The sequence below is a fragment of the Malaclemys terrapin genome, chromosome 6 (assembly GCF_027887155.1).
Source record: "Malaclemys terrapin pileata isolate rMalTer1 chromosome 6, rMalTer1.hap1, whole genome shotgun sequence".
NCBI lineage: Eukaryota > Metazoa > Chordata > Testudines > Emydidae > Malaclemys > Malaclemys terrapin.
In genome coordinates this window covers 63,521,043-63,543,082 of record NC_071510.1, presented here as the reverse complement: position 1 = coordinate 63,543,082, position 22,040 = coordinate 63,521,043, and the positions used below count along the sequence as shown (strand labels likewise).

The 22,040-nt window shown below is 41.3% G+C and overlaps 1 protein-coding gene across 4 annotated transcripts in view; it reads right to left on the bottom strand.

Annotated features, from left to right (window-relative positions):
* The window catches only part of MCC (MCC regulator of WNT signaling pathway), a 340,541-nt gene that overhangs the window by 169,939 nt on the left and 148,562 nt on the right, over positions 1-22,040 (bottom strand). Inside the window, exon 1 of one of the 4 annotated variants that reach the window (XM_054032916.1) lies at positions 10,038-10,162. The exons of the other annotated variants lie outside the window; for them this stretch is intronic. Within the exon in view, the coding sequence (XP_053888891.1) occupies positions 10,038-10,142 (105 nt within the window). The 5' untranslated portion in view covers positions 10,143-10,162. Of the gene's footprint in view, positions 1-10,037; positions 10,163-22,040 lie in introns of those variants that run through there. 4 annotated transcript variants of the gene reach the window in all.

The following is a 22,040-nucleotide window of genomic DNA, read 5'->3' as shown; positions in this document are numbered from 1 at the left end:
GTTAGCTAAAGATATTTTCTTGAATGCTAAACAATGGGCATTCATGAATCATTTGTCCTGCATTCTTAAAATCTTTTGAACCTGTAACAATGCAGCCTTCAGCCAGCAAACCTCAACATTTGAAAGTGAGATCACTTCTTGAAGAAACAGGAATATATATATAATATATATATAATATAATGGTGAATGATTTTATACTGAATGGAATGCAGCAATCAGCAAAGTATTATGAGCTGGATGAAACCTTGTTATGGGTTTGGATAAAATGCCATTGAGGTTGATAACTGAAGTGTGAGTTCACACTTAACGTAAGTGGAAACATAAGCCCAAAGATAAAAGGGGTGCATGAATCCAGCCCAGGAACTTTTGGGCAGGTTTGTGTGGAAGTGTGAAAGAACCCAGATACTGAGGTGTCAGACAAGAACAGAGAGGCAGGGTAAAAGAGGCAAAAAAAGCCAAGCAGGACAGCAGCCTGCAAGCATAGCGTGACCGTGGAATAAACTAAAGAGAGCTTTTGTGACTGGTGTTGGCTAAGGAAGTTTGCAGGGGGAGGGGAGGGAGAAGCAGTAAGTTAAGACACTGCTCCTTTTGTTCTTGTTTCTTTCTGCATTCAGAGAAACAGGACTTTGTACATGCCTTGTAAATATACAAGACTGCATCAAAAACAAAACAAAAAAACCACCACACACCAGGCTCCATCAATTTTTACTTCCAACTGGAACACCCTCATGGCCCCAAATTTAGACTAGCCCTTTGGGTCAAAAGGGGTAACGGTATATTTGTTCCACTCTCGTACTCATGCAATTCCGAATATTGGCCATTTTACATTGAGAGAGAGAGAGAGAGAGAGAGAGAGACTTTTCCAGACTCTTGGTTTTTGTTTTTTAACTGAAGAATCTGATATAATACCATCTTCATAACTATTCCCCCTTTCCTTTCTTTCAGGGGAATCTTATTTATAGTGATGTGTGAAGTAGGAAATGCTGCAGAGGGAACGAGTGAAAACATTGTGCTCTCTACTACAATACACATTTTGAAAGAGAAAAGAACTTTCATAAGGGCAGGAGTCTTGCACCTGTAGGCCCTGTTAGATTTCTATTTTTATTTTAAAAAATCCACTTACTGTCAGAATACCCAGAAATTCCATTAAAAACACTAAAGAAATAAAATTATCTGAATGGGTTGTCAACAGACACTGGGCTAAAGTCTAGCCTCAGTTAATAGAATCACTCTGGTTTGACTGAGAGCGCCACTTTGCCTGTCCACCATTTATTGGAGAAGGATTAGGAGTGGTAAATTAGGAGAGGAAAGGTAGCTTGAGCATTTACAGTAATAAGTGAATCAGCAAAGACCCTTGTCTGCTGCTTTCAACAAAACACAAATACATGCCTCAACAGCACAGACAGTTACCAACAATTCTTATACTACAGAAGGTTAAGAGTTAGAAAGAGAGAATACTATATTCAGTAACCAAATAAAATGCTCAAGTTATTACACTGCATCCTCAATATCAGCAAAAGTCACCCTTGGTTAAACATTTCCATCAGTGTTTACCAGAGTAGTGACCCCAGAAAATATGTTGTCTTTATTGAAAGGTTCCTTACAAGCACATTCAATTGGGGAAGGAGCAGAAAGTGGAAGCCAGATGCCCAATTTTCACCACAAAACTACAATAGATTCATGTTGCACCAAGGGATGCTCTGAGAGACGGAGTTACATGAAGAGAACAGCTCAACTGTGTAAATTGTACTGCACATACTTGAGTGGTGCCATTTGTACAAATCCATTGTTTAGATTTTTTTATTTTATTTTGTATAGGTTGGTTGGCATAATGCATGAGAAGAAAAACTATATCATAGAGGAAAAAAAATGTTCCAACTGAACCTGGGGAGGATGCAGTTACTGTTATGATTTTAATTGCACTCAATAAGTGAAATTCCAACCCACAGGCTACTGTTCCTCTGCTGGGCACAAAAATCTAAAAAAACCCTCATTAGGGGTCTATTTTACTGTGCAAATGTGTATCGAACTCACCTGGATATTAATAGGTCATACATCCACACCCACCCAGCCACCCCAGATCCATAGCTTTTTGGGTAGCTGCAGCAAACTGTGGTGTGTAATCAGCAATTGTTTCCCATCTGAATAGAAGTCCATTTTTCCTGTGTTGCAGAAAAATTATTCAGAACCTGCCTGACCTACACAGTATTAAAAACATTTCATACTATATTTCTCCAGCAATGGAATATTGTTCTCTGCTTTGCTTTCTTCAGCTAGCTGTATTTTAACTCAAGTCTTCAGATCCTCTCTCTCTTATTCCCAAAATCTCTATATTTAACTTATTGCTGAAAAGAGTTGTGGAATGCTCATTTCAGACAGAACTAAAAAGATGCTGCAACCAGACTTTACTGATTCTCTGAAATGGCATTTGCTTTAGTTTGTCCAGTACTACTACTTCCAATAAAATTAAAGTAAAGTACTGGTAACTTATAAAAATGCATAAAATACAATGTATAGAGTTAGAGGTGACAGGGGAGGGCTTAGAAAAGCTCTTTAATGGCTTGATCCTACAGTCACCAGAGGCAGTTTATTGTACAAAGAGGACAATACTTATTTCAACAGAGTACTCATGAGAGTGAGCACCAGAGCTCAGAAACAGATGGTGTGAGTGCATACGCCATACCAGCACCACTCTCAAGCTACTTGCTTGTTTTCCAGAATCACAGCTTTCATTGTTTTAAAAAGTACATCTCTAGCTGTAACTGTTGCAGAGAACCACTCAATTCACATTTTTGAGGTCAACTGATGTAGAGATGAGTAGTCTACAGAGAGACTGGAACAACAGCTTTGTGAGATGTGTACTGACCCATTCATCTCAGTAAGGGGTTAACTCAAATGCTCAGTCATGATAATTTAAATATGAAGATTGTTAACTATTTCATTCCTCACAAGAAAGGAGGCTGATTTGCACAATGTACTGTGTGAGTGACAGGTGCCATAAAGCAGGGAGAATTTTGGAAATATGACCACATATTTTTTCCTCTCTTTAAAGGAGGAGCCAAGCGGTATATTCAAGCCTCACTGAGGGGAGTCAAGATCAAGAAGGCCAATGGAGGTCAGTGGCATGCATGCTCATATTTTCAATATGTTCATTATCTATTGTCAGAGGCATCTCATTTTGACAATTCACATGGACAGAACCTATTATGTGGATGGATTCTGGAAGAGTGCAACCACCATGAGCACTAGTGAGCACTATTCCTTGGGGTAGTTTTTTCAGGATCATGCCCTTTAAGAAACAGTGCATATGTTTTCTTTTTTAGTAACATTATTAAAAAGGAGTCCTGTTATAAAAGGACCTTTTATGAAGAAAATCCAGCACTGCCCATTCTTGAAATATAAATCTGTGAAATGTGATTTGAAACACTATTCACATGGATGGAGACAACATGCACATAAAAACCACGATTTTAAAGTGCTACTCCATTTCAAATAAATTGTTAATCTTCTATTAAGAGCCAAATAAGAACAGATGTATTTATGGTTACAAAAGTAACATACACACAATTATACAAATATTGAATGCCTCATAGGGAAAAATATTTCCACTATTTTAACCCAAAAGCAATTTTTTTTCCTCTATAAACCATTGCTGCCCCTGGAGTCCATCACTATTTGTTTTATTATCACTTCGATTTTTACGTGGTGAAGTTTTTATGGCCATACAGACTTCCGTGCTTAAAAACTACACTAGCCAGTCAGCTCCCCCAACATGTTCCATCCCAGAGGAGCCCCCACGCTAACTATTCTTTTCACTATCAAAGGTCACACCAGCCAGTATGCTCTTCCTCCTGTGGAGATAATGGGTTGCCTGGCTCTGCTTCTCAAGAGAGATTTTAGGAGATCCAGCTATCTTCTCTCATGTAAGACTGCGGCACTGGCTGCCAAGAAGGTTGGCCTTTTCCAGGTGTCTGTGTCATTTGTCAGAAATGACATCAGATGTAGAGAATTGCATTCCACAGTGTTCTACTATAGCTCTGACACACACACACACAGTACACATATACTTGAGAGTCTTTTTAGTTTAAATTCAGCACATGAAAATGTTTGATAAAATGCAACATTACACTGGTACAGTATTTCACCTTATAAAACTGCAATGTAACGGACCTAACATTAAAAGGCAACTTCTCAGTCCCGTCATTAAGGAGGGCATGAAGCCGCACTTCTTTTGTCTCAAAAACAAAGGAGGAAAAATCACTTGCTTAAAGGATCAACAGCTAAATCATATTCAGTGAAACAATATTCTGAGATTTTTCTCTTCCATATTATTTTTTAAAACAGTGCTGCACTTACTGATGATGTGCAGAGAGCTCCATAGGTTCAGCCAACCAGCTGTAGTTTGTTACAACTTTCTGGCCCCAAAGACCCTCCCTAATTTAGATTGTCTGTACCAGGCCCGGAACAAAGATTTATGTATATACTTGAACCTTAGCCAATGGGGAAGTGACTTGCAAAACGATAAAAACTCTACTATTGATCTACAGTTAAGGATGATTTTGCAGAAAACTATATTTAGTTCACACTGTGGGCCTGTAACAGGCTCATTTCCATCACCTCAAACTAGATTGGCTATTTCTAAGTTTATAAGAGCCAGTGGGTTTTTGATTGGGTTCCCTTCACTAGTACAGCCTGTGCAGCAACATACAATTGGAAGTAAACTCCTCCTCCCCTCCCCCCTTCATGCACTCTGCAAGAAGGGAGAGGGCAGTATCTAACCATCCTGAGATCCCGCCCCCTGGGCCCAGCCAGCTTCTCCCTTTGCACTTCCTCCTCCTCCTTTAACTGTCCTCAGATGACAGGATGATTCCTCTCATTAGCTCATCAGCCTCCTGCCTAATAAAGCCATTGAGAACTCACCCCCCCACCCCAATTAAATCCACTCCAGGGAGAACACCTAGTACCTTACGTGACCAGAATGCCAGGTCAGCTTTAGGCCCCTAGCACTGGTCCTCACATAGATTACAGTACATGGACCTTGCCAAAACAGACTGCACTGGAGATGTTGGTCTCCCAGAGCCACACTGGCTCATGTATTTTGGAACTGTCCCAGGGTATAATCCTTTTGGCTAGCAGTAAGCAGGAAGATTAATATGATAAATTAATAACTCCTTAAAAATTACTTCCCAGAACTTACATTTTGGGATGTATCCCATCATCTTGGAAACTCTCCAATTCACAGAAAGCTTGGTTCTCTAATGCAGGGCTTGTAGCCTAACTACTCATTGTTTAGATGGAAGAGCAAATTGCCTCCAGGGATAAAAGTCTGGCACAGCAACTATACTGACCTGCCTGCTAAAGAGTGGGTAACATTTCGGAGAAGAAGGACCCCAGACAAATTTGAAAAGATTTGGTCTGACTTTTTAGAAATCTTAGATTAATTCTTGCAGATGGAAACAAAAGGGTCACTCTTCTTTTCCCTCTCTCATTCCCCTCCCTTCCCATTCCCTTTTTGATGATTTTTTTGTTGTTCTTCCCTTATTTTGGGGGTTTGGGGAAATCAAAATAGAAAAATCACAAAAACAAAATACACAATGCTGAAGTTAAATTTAATGTTTGATAAATACAGAACAAAAGAGAATGGTAAATGGAGGACTTCTCTTTTTACTGAGCATCTACAGCATTGGGAGCCACAATGCAAACTTCCCTACAACGGCTTCCCAAGTGTGATTTGGAGGGTACCATTTCAAGGAGTGAAAGGACAGATTCAACCTTTGTGCCTATTTGACCTTTAGCTGTTCTTATAAAAGTAAGGCCAGTTGTGATGGTGGGTTTTGTGATATTCATAAATGTCCTCTAAGACCTGACCTAAAAAACACAACATCCATATGCCCCCTAAACAGGCACAACTTCTGTTCACTACCGCCTGGGGCTGGATTTGAATCACTGTAACAACAGATGAGAGTATTTAGGACATCTATAGCACCTTCTATCAATGTATTTTAAAGACTTACAGATATTAATGTATTAAGTCTCAAAACATGCATGTGAGTTAGGTAAGGCACCGAAAAGTCTGTGGCAGAGTCAGATCAGATTTCCTATCTCCCATTCTGGTGCTCTCACTGCAATTTCATGTGTCCTCACTCTACTAGAGGTGAAAGTCCCCATGTCTCATTACCGTAGTCTAAGATTTCTAAATTAATGCAGAGCCTAAAGAATTCAGTTCATCCACTGAAATCTTCTGAGAAGATCCCAGATGCTGTCACATTGCACGTTTTATCACAATTTTCAAATTATTAGCAAGCTTTAACTGACAGCTTCACTTATTGGATATGCTCTTTTACCTGATACATTCCTTTCATGCAGTCAAATAAGTTATAAAACATTATCCATACATATTTGCTAATTCATTGCTAATCTTCTTTAAAGGAAATCCTCCTCCATGTTCTGACAAATTTTTCTGACAGCTGTGAATCTTAAAAACATAGCAGAGCAGCTGATGTGTTTACTGTTGCCCATTTGTCAGTCACTTTGAAAGGAATGACTTGAGAGGTCATGTACTTATTGAAAGATGAGCGGGAAGTTAGAGTATGTGCTATTCCACATTTGCTTCAAGGTTATTTAACACAGTCAACATATGTTATAAATGTCCCAGTCATGATTGTTTACAGTGTTGTTGTAGCCATGTTGGTCCCAGGATAAGAGAAAGACAAGATAGGTGAGGTAATATCTTTTATTGGATCAACTTCTGTTGGTAGAAGGTACAAGCTTTGGAGCTACACAAAGCAGTTCTTCATGTCTGGGGAAGGAAGCAGAGTGTCTGAGCTAAACATAAATAGAGAGAGTGCATACAATGCACATCAACTCTATTTATCCATATTACTCTCAGGTTTTATCACATGGAACAATTTATTAATTGGCACTAATTTCTGCAGAGCTTGTACAACTTAAAATTTAAAGAGCCTGACTCTTTATATTCATTGTAGAGTGGTTCAATAAACTATGAAATATAATTATCCGGGCATTCTATTTTCAGTTCAACTACCAGGAGCTGTATGTTATTTTAAGAATCGCACACTTTCAAGGACATGCAAAAACAAAAACACTTAATTCACCCACAATATAGGTTTAGAAGTCTTGTAAATGACAAATCTTTAGAAGGAATCCAGACATGAAAAGCCGTGGTCAAATTTTAACATTCAATTATTCAAATGATCCAAATACATCCAATTATTCAACCACACTAACAGATGCTGTGTTTTAATAGCTTTTTTCCTGACCCTTTCTACTGCAATACTGCACACTTGTATGTCCATATTGCAGCCACGTGCCCAGGTGCTGATTCTGGAGCTTACAGGCAGACCCCCTGCACACATGTAGAGCCCCATGACATCAGCGCACACCACACTGCAGAATCAAGGCACACTTGCCAGTCCACCTAACAAGTTTCTCTCCCAAACATTTCTGTTTAAATATGACTGTTAATTCACATAAATCAAGAACTTTCTATTTTTATAAAAGTAAAATAAAGATACTATATTCAAATGGAAGTGAAAGGCACAACCAGGATATTTATAGTACTTCCAAAACTCAGCTAAAGTTAATGTAAGCAGAATTCCAATAGTACTAAGATTTCCACCCCAACCCCAAGGAGTTAGTTTCATATAACTCTTAAGCAGGCCCTCCGTTCTATCAAAATTCTACCACCTGGTAGTGACACGTAGTCAGGGGTGTGTGTGTGGGGGGGGGTAAGTAGCATCCTGATAACTATTGAGATTTAGTGTTTCTGTAGGGGGAAAAAACCCACAATTTATCTCAGGGATTTTTAAATGAACATGTTTCAGAGTGGTAGCCGTGTTAGTCTGTATCAGCAAAAAGAACGAGGAGTACTTGTGGCACCTTAGAGACTAACAAATTTATTTGAGCATAAGGTTTTGTGGGCTAAAACCCACTGCATCGGATGCATGCAGTGGAAAATACAGTAGGAAGATATATATACACACACACAGAGGCCATGAAAAAATGGGTGTTGCCATAATAACTATAACGAGAGTAATCAGTTAAGGTGGGCTATTATCAGCAGGTGAAAAAAACTTTTGTAGTGATAATCCAGATGGCCCATTTCCAACAGTTGACAAGAAGGTGTGAGTAACAGTATGGCGGGGGGGGGGGGGGGGAATTAGCATGGGGAAATGGGTTTTACTTTGTGTAATGACCCATCCACTCCCAGTCTTTATTGAAGCCTAATTTAATAGTGTCAAGTCTGCAAATTAATTCCAATTCTGCAGTTTCTCGTTGGAGTCTGTTTTTGAAGTTTTTTTGTTGGATTATTGTGACTTTGAGGTCTGTAATCGAGTGACCAGAGAGGTTAAAGTGTTCTCCAGATGGTTTTTGAATGTTGTAATTCTTGACGTCTGATTTGTGTCCATCTATTCTTTTGCTTAGAGACTGTCCGGTTTGGCCAATGTACATGACAAAGGGGCATTGCTGGCACGTGATGTCATATATCACATTGGTAGATGTGCAGGTGAACGAGCCTCTGATAGTGTGGCTGATGTGATTAGGTCCTATGATGGTGTCCCCTGAATAGATATGTGGACAGAGTTTGCAACAGGCTTTGTTGCAAGGATAGTTTCTTGGGTTAGTGTTTTGTTGTGTGGTATGTGGTTGCTGGTGAGTATTTGCTTCATGCTAATTTCCGCACTGTTACTCACACCTTCTTGTCAACTGTTGGAAATGGGCCATCCTGATTATCACTACAAAAGTTTTTTTCACCTGCTGATAATAGCCCACTAGGGCCTTTTGCCAGCACAGCCATTTGTCAGGGGTCACACCTCTTCCTAACACAGCTGTGTAGTGCAGACCTGGCCACAGTGTCCATCCTGGCCAAGGAAATGGAAATAGGCGGCAAGAGCCACTTTCAACTAGTCAAAGGAAGGATAGGGAAAGGAATGAGAGTCATAGGGTTATTAATGTACCTAATCACAATCAATCCAGAGTGGGATTACTGAAAACGCAAAGAAAAGTAGGATATCAACCTAAGTATAAAACTTTGTTGTGCTCTTTATTCTGGAAATGCTTGGAATTTAAACCTTTCCTCATCGCCCCATTTCCAGCAGAAGATTACAATAAGATGTGTAGTAATAATAGTAATCACAATAAGAATTTACAGAGTGCTTTCCATTATGAAAGTAGTGTACAAATATTAGCTAATTAATTTTCACCACTCTGTTTACACAGGTAGACAAATTGAAGCAAAAACACCATAAGAGACTTGTCCGGGACCACACAGTGAGCCCCCTTAAACCTGTATACCCAAGGAGGTTAGCTGCAACAATACATTAATGCTACACTAAAAAAGACAATGTGAGAAATAATAATGAAACCAGGGATGATATATAAGACAAAGTTAATCAGTAATGACAAATAAATGTGAATTTTCTTTGTAAGGGAACTCAACACATCTGTGGAATTTACACAAAATTGCAGTTCACAAGTATAAATCACTTCCTGCGTAAAAGAACATAGGTCCAGTGCATTCTCATTAGAAGATTTGTAGGAAGAGGAAAGGAGAGGAGGAGAAATTCCAAAAGGGGTAGGGAATAAAGGAGATGGGGAATTAAAATTATCCCTAGAAGCAAAAATCCTTAATTTCCTCACAGCAAAACAAACAGCCCCCCACAAGTATACAACATAAACTTGCACAACCAACACTTATGTGATTGATCATTAACCAACTGATCTTAAGGGCATTGCAGAAGTAATCCCAAAATAAAAATAAACTGTTCTTGAACTATTTCTTCAATGCACTATCCATAAAAAGGATTTCCTCCTTCTGTGCCAAGCATGCAGGTCTCTTTCCTAGAAATCTTATATGCACACTGGTTTATATACAGAAGAGAAATATTTTATCCAAAAGAAAACAAAATTTTTTGATGTTGCTTTACTTTAAGGTTCAATTAATAAATGTAGCACCTTGTTAAGGAGAAAGATTCCCAGCAGCATTTCTTAAGAATTAATTATCCTTAAAAGCTTACCAGTCCTTTGACTTCTGAAATGTGCCCTTGAAAGAGCACTTTGCAGCAGACTAAAATAAAGCAACAAACTGTAGAGTTTGAGATTATACTATTGATAGAAGACATTTCAACAGAAACATTGCACTCTGCATCAGAGCTACTTTTTCTCTAACTTGTTAGTCTTTCTATTTTTCTTGAATTCCCACTTCAGACAAGAAAGGCAGAAACTAAACAACGCTTCTCTGGTATACATATATATAGAAAGCATTTGGAGTTAATACTTGACTCATCTTCCAGCCCACTTCCTGAAGGAAACTCAGGACACCCCCACCCAGCTTCCTACATAATAGTATACTACCTCCTGTATACTGGATGCTGGCTGAAAACAAAATAGAAGCTGACTCTGCCAACAGCAAATGTTCCATGTGCAATGAAATCACTGAGACCATTGATAACAGTAAAGTATTACTCTGCTTATGTAATATATAACCTTCTTTATCAAAGTATCCCATCAAGTGTCATCACTCAGTAGCAAGAGTTGGCATAACTGTCCCCAAGACTACTTGAGGCAATGGGCCAGATCTTCAGGTTATTTAATCAGCATAGCTTCATAGAAGTCAATATAAATAGGACAATTTAAACCAGCTCAGGCTCTGACCCAGTTTTATTGTATAGATGTAAAACTGGAGGCCTCAATTCATTATTGGTCGTTTAAATACCTTGTTAAAAGAATTAAACCAGGTATCCCAACAAAATCCCAGTTTGGGTGATTATATTCTGCTTATGTAATATTCACTGTGTCTTTTCATATTGAATAAAATTATTAACTTTTCTCCAAATTTATTGTATGTGGTTACTGTACATACTGTAGTGCTGCACCCTAAAGTGGCTGTATTTTATTGAAAGAGTGTAACATTCCTATATGTTTAGCTTTACAAGTCAGTTGTACAGCACTTGGGGTTCCATCTTGATGAAATGCATTAAAACATAAGTCATATCACTACTGACATACTAAAGCAGTAAAAATGTAATATGCATTTTTCAGTAAAAAATTGATATTTAAATGAAATTTTTTTTAAAATGCGCAGGACGAATTATCTAATGGTTTTATTCTGTGGACCACCACTTTGTAAGAGAAAGTTCCTTTTGTGGACCTTCCTTTTTTACACCCTCTCCCTGCTCCAGCTTAGTTCTCAAAATGTTCCATTCCTTGAACCACAGTGAAAGACTCCACAAACCACAGTTTGAGAGAACCATTGATATAAAGTAACCTTTCAAAGAAACCAAACCAACCAATACTTCTTCAAAGAAATACCATCAACTATTGGCGGCTCAGAATAAGCTTTCATAAAGAAAATGTTTTATAAGCCTATGGGTCTAGTATACAGATTATGATGTTTTCAAGACATTAAAACATTTCTTCCCCAATGAAAACATAGGCACATTGCAAGGGAATGCTGGAAACATGAACACAACAGCATTATGCTAGTCATGAGAACGAGAAAGTGAAACTGGCCAGTTTTCGTTTACCACTCAAGTTGAATAAAAAGGTACAAGGAAACAGAAAACAAAGATTGTGAAAAGCGATTTAAATTTTTAAAAATTCTTTCCATTTCAATAATGTAAGGTCTGATTGGAAAAAACATGTAAAGGAAAGAGACTTGCCAGCACAAGAAAACTAGAAATAAGGATATTTGGGTGGAAAAAAACAGGGACACAACTTTTAACTTCACTTGAAATGTGTTAAGACTACAAGTGCTTTTTGGAGGAACAAAGTGGAAAAATGGCAAATATATCCCTAAAAATGTTAAGACTGTTCCTCTTTAATGGAGAAAACTGACGTACATGAAGAACAAACTTTTAAAAATGTAATATGGGTAAAATGCAATATGGGTAGAATTCACCCTGGTATAGAGGAGTCATGCAGAGCCAGATGTTCTGCATCTTCTGCACACTGCACCCCAACTGGCACAAAGGGTTACATTAGGAATAGTCCAGGGAGGAACTACTGGATTGGTTTCACAGTAACATAGATCCAGTGGCCCTAAAGTCCTGTGCAAGAAGTGTGTGTGCTGTTCCAGTTCACAGGTTGAGTGATGGGGGAAGGATTCCCTGTAATCCCATGCTCTGATCTCGGGTTAAGGAGTTGATTTTGATGTCCCCATTCTTCCACATAAAGCCGGACAACTCAGATCTTATCAGGGCGAAGTGAATTTCACCTACTTGATTTTTATCTTGACAGTGTTCCTTTAAAGTTATTTTATTCAGTTAAATCAAATTGGGTCTTGCCACCAAAAGAAAACATTTACTGAAAAGAGCTCCTATAATCCAATAGATCATATTTTATTTAGTAGGACACAGGAAAATTTGCATTCAAATAAATTTCAAGAACGTATTTTAATAGTATGTTTTTACATGACTAGTATGACTGTTCAAAATACTTAAAAAACATCCCTGCAACATTTCTTTTGTAAAGAAATAATTACACTGAAAGGACACTCAACAGTTAATATCAACCTAACTAGTGGCATCCTGTTTAATGAAACTGGCAAGATTTTCCAATCCTTTCTATTTAATTCTTTATGCTTCACATCTCTGTATTTTTAAAGCTAATTTACGTTTTTTTATTGACTGAAAATGTAATAGCTTATAATTTTAAAAAAATCTGAAAATTCAATCAGCCACATGAGCTACATAAATTAATTGAGAAGCAGCTAATCATTTTAAATAAACTGAAAATACCCTCAGAATTTATTTCAATTATTTTATAATGCTCCTTTGGCTTGCCTGGGCTTGTCGTCTCTTGATTTAAAAAGCACCTTTCACCGGGCCCTTTTATACTAATGCAGGGGCAATAATTTTAGAAGGCACCATATGAATCAGAAGTGATGAAATTAGCTCTGGACTCCCCCTTTAAAGACCTGCTGTCCCTGGGACTGAACTTTTCTCCCTCCCCCAGAGTTCAACACACCCCATTCCATAATTTCTGCAAACCCTGTCTGTCGGGCTACTCTGGTGCAGTCATGCGGCTATGCACAAGCATAATGTGAGCTCCTCAGCAATACTCCTAGCTGTGTATTTCCCCCTCAGCCCTTTTCTTTATAGCAGATAGAAGGCAACAAAAGAGACACTGTCCTGTTTCTTGATTGCTCTGAACTAGGACACAAACCCCCTCTCTGGCTGCTGGAGGTTGGAACATGGCAGCATTAGCTTTCTTACTGGCTGCTCAGAATGGGATGCAAAAGGAGATGATCCCTCTTTCCTGTGACTGCATAGGGCAGTAGTTCTCAACCTGTGGCTCATGTGACATCCTCAGGGCCATACAGGTAGTATACATATTGTGTGGATCCACATAACACAGAGAGCTGTATATGGTAAATAGGTTAAGAATCACTGGCATAGGGTAAATGGAAGCAGCTCCCAAGCTCAGGTCAGGCTGGACTTCTTATGAAGGTCAGCCCATCAAGATAGGTTGCAGATCCTTACAGTCCACATCTTTATACGCTGAAAGTCAAACATCTCTTGAAGCACAAGGCCCACAGCTTGTACCTGCCCTTCATTCACAGAGTTTACAGACATCATCTTCATTTCAAATCGGGGAGGGGGGAGTTCGAATTGCTGCATCTCTATGCATCTTTGCAACAGCTACTTCTGCAGTTGTATGGACTGAAGCCAATATTATTTAACCACCACACTAACTGGTCATGTGGACTCTGTTACTGCATAGTAAAAGCTCTGTGGTGTGCTTTGACATAGCATGGTTCAAACCACACTAGGGAACTTTTAGTACGCAGCAACAGAGTCCACACAGTGATTTAGTGTATGGCAGGCTAGCATGCTGGAGATTTATACACCCCAGCTTGCTGTGCAGTAAAGCTCCATACAAGCAAAAAGTTCTTACTTTCAAGGAAACCATGTATGAGAATTCCAGTCCCAAAAAACTGCACTTGCACATGAACTCTGGCTAATCAACAGCGGCAACTAACGTTCTATTTCCACTTAACTCTACTGGAGCTCTCTACCCCTTCAAATGCAATTGTTTAATAGAAACACCTTGTCTATGTTCTACCCAACACAACTGAAATATTTCATGGTCATAAATTATTGAGCTCATTACAAAAGGAATTGACAATGAGAAAAAACTATTTTTAATGGATATATTTGGCAACTTCACTCCGTTAACCAATATCTCAGCATTACAGACATAATTATGGACTGCCTTAATGGGTTCTAGATCGGGGTGGGCAAACTTTTTGACCTGAGGGCTGCATCGGGTTTCATAAATTGTATGGAGGGTCAGTTAGGGGAGGAGGTTGTGGCCCTCCCCCCCCCCCCGCATGACTCCTGCCCCATCCAACCCTCCCTGTTCCCTGATGGCCCCTCTGGGATACCTGCCCCATCCACACACACCCCGCTCCCTGTCCCCTGATTGCCCCCGCCACCCCATCCAACCCCTCCTCTCATTCCTGACGGCCCCCCAGGACTCCTGCCCCATCCAACCATCCCTTCTCCCTGTCCCCTGACTGCCCCCTGCCACCCCATCCAACCCCCCCTGCTCCCTGCCCCCTTTCCACACTGTCTGGAGCACCGGTGGCTGGCGGCGCTACAGCCGGGCCATGCTCCCACCACACAGCACAGAGCACAGGTCAGGCCGGGCTCTGCAGCTGCGCTGCCCCAGGAGCTCACAGCCCTGCCGCCCAGAGCACTGCGGCGGAGTGAGCGAGCTGAGGCTGTGAGGGAGGGGGGACAGTAGGGGAAGGGCCGGGGGATAGCCTCTCAGGCCAGGAGCTTGGGGGCCGGGCAGGATGGTCCTCTAGGCCGGATGTGGCCCGTGGGCCGTAGTTTGCCCACCCCTGTTCTAGATAGTGTTGTTCCCATCGATAACTGTTTGAAAAATAGTAGACAAGACTTGTCTATTGAGAGGTGTTACCTTACAAAGTGAACCGATTTCTCTATGTTTCTCTTAATTCACAGTGGATAAAAAAAAAGAGAGGGGAGGAGAATCTGTGCCCTTTGTCTATACTATCTGGTCCTTAATTTATCCAATACTCCACTGAAATATCGAGAACACAGTACGTTTCTAAGGTTCTGGCTGCTGCACATATATCGGCTTTAGTGTTATATTACTGAACAGTATTATCTCAAAATAGGAACCAGTGGCAGGGTAAAATGATGAAGGTTCAAATCTGACATTGAAACCAAACAACAACAAAGTAAAATAATCATACACTGTATATCAGGGGTGGGCAAACTACGGCCCACGGGCCAGATCCAGCCCTTCAGGGATTTGGATCCGGCCCGTGGGATTGCCAACCCCATGGCGCAGCAGGGCTAAATCAGGCTCCTTGCCTGCCCTGGCCCTGCGCCGCTCCTGCAAGTGGCTGGCACCACATCCCTTCAGCCCCATGGGGGGTGGGGAGGAGACGGCAGAGGGCTCCATACGCTGCCCTCGCTTGCAGGCACTGCCCCCTGCAGCTCTCATTGGCCGGGACCGGGGAACTGCGGCTAATGGGAGCTTCGGGGGAGGTACCCATAGGCAAGGGCAGTGCATGGAGCCCTCTGCCCACCCCTCCCCCAGAGGCCGCAGGGACATGGTACCGGCCACTTCCAGGAGTGGTGCGGGGCCAAGGCAGGCAGGGAGCCTGCCTTAGCCCCGCTACGCGTCTCTACCACCCCAGAGCCGCTCCAGGTAAGCGGCTCCAGGCCGGAGCCCACACCCCAAACCCTCCTGCACCCAGCACCCCAATCCCCTTTCCTGAGTCCCTTGCTGCACCCCGCACCCCTCCTGCACCCCAACCCTCTGCCCTGAGCCTCCTCCTGCATCCCAACCGCCTGCCCTGAGCCCCTTCCTGCATACTGCACCCCCTCCTGCACACCGCACTGCCTCCCGCACCCCAATCCCCTATCCCAGCCCTATATTCATGGACCTGCATGCAATTTCCCCACTCAGTGGTGGTCCTTGGGCCAAAAGGTTTGCTCATCCCTCCTGTATATATACAGGATGCCATATACATACACACACATTCCATGAACAACAACATAATTCAATTTGAGAAACCAATAGTTTTATCTCACTGATCAATCTTTACACATGCAATGTTTCTTGACTGATTCAGGTAAGTTTAAAATGCTGTAGATCTGTGTGGACAGAGTGAAACAGCACGTTTTGTGTACGCCATACTGATGCAGAGGCTGAAGAGAAGACTGAAATATTCTTAGATAAACGAAGTGGAAATTCTACTGCAATAGTCCTGTGCCACCAATATCATTATCTGAATTGCATCCTTCAGCAACAACAAGTCAATTGGATTGGGAAAATAAATGCATTTCCCAGTATTTCCTATCCTTTTCCCCTTCCAATGTAATCACAGCTAAAATATTTCTGGCTGCTAGATTAATATCAGGCATCAAGAAAGGAAAGTTAGGTTCAAAACGCACTGCACGGAATCATCATTAGTTAAAGCAACATATGTACGTGCCCTGAAGTTACAGAAGCAAAAAAAATGTTCTGCACATAAAAGTATATTTTACTATACTCCATGTCCAATATTTTGCATTTTAACAATGATAGAGGTTATTTTTCCTTTTTGCAGAACATTTCGAACTTAACCTAATGGAGACAATCTGTTGCTTGTATTAGCAAATCACGTCAGCTATTAGATTTAAAACAGATATATTTTTGGAAGACACTGGGCCAGTGAGTTGGAAATAGGTGGTTTTGTTGTTGTTCTTTGTGCTCTCTCTCACTCAAGAAAGCTTCCACTGTAAAAGGATTTCTTCACTTCTAGGTTTACAATGGTTTTGTATAAATAAATAAATTAAGAAAATAATTAGTCAAGAAAACCCTGTAAAGGTTAGGACTGAACCCCTGCCTTTGGATACATGCAAGCAGTTCCCAGCGATGATAACAGGATCCCCATACTCCTGTATCTAAGGCCAGAATTTAGAATGAAACAAAACAGTACATTAGGAACACTGGACCCCGATCCTGCAAGCGCTTATGTAATCACTTAACTTTAAGCATATGAATAACCCCAATGGCTTCAGCAGAACTACTCATGGTAGCAAAGTTAAGCACGTGAATAAAGTATTTGCCTGACTGGGGCCAAATCAGTTTGTAAGTATTTTAAATGTTCACAACCAGTTTAATAGTTCCTCGTCTCTTCTAATAAACCCCATTTTATAACATAATGCTACATATTTGAATGCTAAAATTGTAAAACAAATTATAATCAAATAGATTCATTAAAGATGTCTTCTGACAATTCTCCCCCTCAGATAGTTTACACAAATTGTAGGCTTTTCTCCCCCCCGCCCTCTAGCTTCAGCAGAATAATGAAGAGCAGGCAGTTTAGTCTTAACAAAAATACATTCTTCAAACTAATAAGAACAGATAGTAGATAATGATTTCACCCCTCAGCTCACAGAGAGTACTACACATTAACAGTTTTTTTTAAACTAAAGGGGGCAATTATATTTACAGAAACTTAGGGTTACAGTACATCAGAGCTAGCCAACCCCCCAGCCAACTGCAGAGCAGAGTTGTACAAAGCAATGTGTAGCTGCCCTCATCTTTAATATGGAATTCTGACCCACATGGATTAAGATGGCTCCCTAGATTCTGTAGCCACATCTCTGTATTAAAACGAAAGGGACTCCAAACTGCTCTAGTTCATGCAAATGTAGGAGTGGTCCTGGTATGTTGCTAATTTGATTCTCTGATGGACAACAGTTAAACACCCCTGCTTTAAATGAAACCTGTACTTGTATCTCTTTTCCCCCTTCCCTTTAGTTATATAACTATCCCAGAATAAAATGTTTCATTCATTCTGAAACACATTAACTTGTAGTGTTACTTTCTTGAAAGGGCCAAGCAAACAAACTATTTTTCAACCTTAGATCAGAGACTTCTTTGACCTTGGGGACTGACTGCTCAAGCCAGGAAACGGGTGAAGTACTAACAAACTGAGTGCTGTGTGCTAAAACAGGTTTTATTTTACTGATTTCTTTAAACAAGAACCTTGGCTCATCTCAGCCCAAAGCTAACAAGCAGATTTCCTCCTGCTCCCCATGTTTTTCAATCAATGTCTACTAACAGGATAGGAGTAAAAATGTCTTATTTAGAATGACAAGAAACATTTAAAATCGTGGTAATTTATAATTGGAGCCCTACAAATCTGTGGATATCCACTTTATATCCATGGACCATGTTTGCGGATTGGATGCAGATACAAATTTTGTATCCACACAGGGCTCTACTTATAATAATCTAAACTTTGTGTATACATACATACACACACACACACACACACACACACACACACCCCTTTCTTCTTTTCCTGAGTAGAATAATCATTTAAATAACCCCAATAACACAGGAAACTAAAACTTCTGAGAACAGATATAAAAGGACCAAAATAAGGGAGACCATTAGAACTCCCATAACCCCTGCCCTGGAGTAATAATTTTCCCATTGGGATTTCTTTATATTACTGTCTCCAGTGTTGCCTCTATTCCAGCACACAACTAAATATTTGGTGCAAAACGTTTAATACAAGGTTTCTCTCTCTTGTGTTAATGATTTTCAAGCAGCTGAGTTTCATTTAGAGAGCATGAGGTTCCTATATTTAGGGGCTGGGAGAAGTGAATGGAATAAGAATTTAAGTCATGCTCAACTGCCCTTTTTTAGCAATTTACATTGCAATAGGAAGAATCTCAAAGGTCTTTACAAACCATATATAATGGTACTGTTATACAGACATAAAAATACACAGATAGAAAAGCTGTATGGTGACTTATGTGCAAAAGAAAAATGTTCACTGTGGTTCAAAGACCTGGCAAGCGTAGGATCCTCGGACCCTGCTCCTATCCCCCTGACCTCTGGAGGGGGGGCACTTTCTGCACAGTTCCTCTATATATATATAGGCTGAAGAAATCTCAGAAGGATGTCCTTTCACATTTTGTGCTTTTGAGGAGTATCTTCACCCTCTTACCAATGCTGTCAAGGTCTAGAGCAGTGGTCACCAACCAGTAGATAATGATCGACTGCTCGATCCTGGAGCCTCTGACAGTTGATTGCGATCTCCATCCCTACGATCTCCATCCGCTAAAAGTCCGGCAGCACAGCAGGGCTACGGCAGGCTCTCTGCCTACCCTGGCCCCACACCGCTCCCAGAAGCGGCCAGCACTTCCCTACACCCTCCCATACCCGCACCCCCAGCCACCAGGGAGGGCAGGGGTCTCTGTGTGCTGCTCCTGCAAGCACCACCACTGCAGCTGCAGTGTGAATGGGAAACTGCAGCCAATGGGAGCTGTGGAGACGGTGCTTGCAGGCAGGATCAGCACGTAGACCCACGTGTCCCCCCTACAGCAGCGTCCTGGCTGCTTCTGAGAGCGATGTGGGGCCGGGGCAGGCAGGGAGCCTGCTTTAGCCTTGCTGCTTGCCACCCGGGAGCCACCTGACGTAAGTGCTGCCTGGCCGGAGCCGGCACCCCTCCCATACCCCGGCACCCCTCCCATACCCCAACCCCCAGCCCTGAGCCCCCTCCCAGAGCTAGCACCCCATACCCATTCCCCCAGTCCTGAGCCCCCTCCCAAAGCCAGCAACCCATACCGCCTCCTGCATCGCAAACCCCCTCCCACACCCCAAATCTCTGCCCCAGCCCTGAGCCCCCTCCTGGAGCCAGCACCCTGTACCCCCTCCTGTATCCCAACACTCTGCCGCAGCCTGGAGCCCCCTCCTGTACCCAAACTCCCTCCCAGAGCTTGCACCCGTCACCCCCTCTGGTACCCCAGGCTCAGCCCGGAACCCCCTTCCACTAACCCCTCGGCCACAGCCCAGAGCCCGCACCCCCTCCCGAAGCCCTACCCCCTACCCCAGCTCAGTGAAAATGAGTGAGGGTGGGGGAGAGGGCTGGAGTGACCATGGCATACTTTGGGGAAGGGACGGGGTAGATCCTGGGTTGCACTTAAATTCAAAAAGTGATCTTGTGCATAAAAAGGTTGGAGACCACTGGTCTAGAGGGTGGTGCTAATTCCCTTTCAGTACCACACTTAACTGGGGAACCTGCTTGCAGATTAAGTTACACGTCACCTCAAGCATCATTTTCCTTAACTATAAAAAGAATGAATTTGCACTGAAATACAATGGAACATCTCTTCACTAAGACAAGTTTTGTTGTGTCCTAATTCACTGCTGTCCTGTTCGGCTACGTAGTATCTCTGTGTGCACCACTGAAATTCAACCGTATCTGGGGAGAAATGCAGCGGCCAAAGGAGCAACAGTTTAAGATGGAAAATGAATATGATCATCACAGAGGAATTTCCTGTTGGCTGAATGTAATTAACTACATTGAAATTTGGCCAGCACACTGAGACTAAAAACCCTACTGGTACAAAGAATGTAAGGTCAGGAACTCTGGTATTGTGTCTCATCTAAAACACATCTGTACATGCACACACAGCAATATATAATATTTTATTAATTTTATTTTAAATGAAAGTCTCTGAAAAAAATAAAAATATTAGATCATTAAATATAGCTAGAGTGGCACAAGAGCATATAAATAAAGGTACTGGGATGAAATTAAAGAAAATAATATTTAAAATGAAGAACCATAAAAGATTCCTGATAAAAAATGTATGAGGAGTGGGGAATAGTTTCCCCAAGGGCTGGAAAAGTTTAAAACTAGACTGGGTAACATACCACAACAGTCTTGGATTGGCAGAGAAAAAGACAATGATTTAATAGGTCTTCTCCATCTCTAATGTGTACTGTTCTATAGCTGAATATATTTTCTACATCATGAAGAAACCTTGAAGCTTTGAAGAATTATTTGTCCATCTCAACCAGGAAGGAAACTAAAGGAAATGCAACAGAGGGTCCTGTGGCACCTTTAAGACTAACAGAAGTATTGGGAGCATAAGTTTTCGTGGGTAAGAACTTCACTTCTTCAGATGCAAGTAATGGAAATTTCCAGAGGCAGGTATAAATCAGTATGGAGATAACGACGTTAGTTCAATCAGGGAGCAGCTGAGGTGTGAACACCAAGGGAAGAGAAACTGCTTCTGTAGTTGGATAGCCATTCACAGTCTTTGTTTAATCCTGATCTGATGGTGTCCAATTTGCAAATGAACTGGAGCTCAGCAGTTTCTCTTTGGAGTCTGGTCCTGAAGTTTTTTTTGCTATAAGATGGCTACCTTTACATCTGCTATTGTGTGGCCAGGGAGGTTGAAGTGTTCTCCTACAGGTTTTTGTATATTGCCATTCCTGATATCTAACTTGTGTCCATTTATCCTCTTGCGTAGTGACTGTCCAGTTTGGTCAATGTACATAGCAGAGGGGCATTGCTGGCACATGATGGCATATAAAACATTGGTGGACGTGCAGGTGAATGAGCCGGTGATGATGTAGCTAATCTGGTTAGGTCCTGTGATGGTGTTGCTGGTGTAGATACGTGGGCAGAGTTGGCATCGAGGTTTGTTGCATGGGTTGGTTCCTGAGTTAGAGTTGTTATGGTGCGGTGTGTGGTTACCAGCAACCTGGTAATGTCCTGTCTAGACAAATCCTCACCATGTGGCCTTCGGCAAGTGATTTAACTTCTGTCTCAGTTTTTCCATCTATAGTATGGGAATACTTCTACTTTTCTACCTAGTAAGAGTGATCATTAATTACAAGACTCTGAAAATGCAAAATGCTGAATATTCATTATTTACATAACATGAACTTTTAGACTCTCCAACATTATTCAGTCAGTGCTGCTACCTTAAACCTTTTTAAAATTTCCCTATCTTCACTGGCTGCAAAAAGCAAGATATGCCTTCATCTGGAAATATTATTGATGCTGCTCACCTGAGTCTTTTGGAGGGTTTGTTAGAGAAAGCGACTTGGCTCTGCACAGAGCTGAGGCTGCTGCTGCTTCTGAAGCATTCCCAGTGGCACTAAATCAAAGTCTGGACATTAACTGTACTCCCTTACATATCTCTAGACTACTAGACAGGCAAGTGCAAATCTGATTTAGGAAA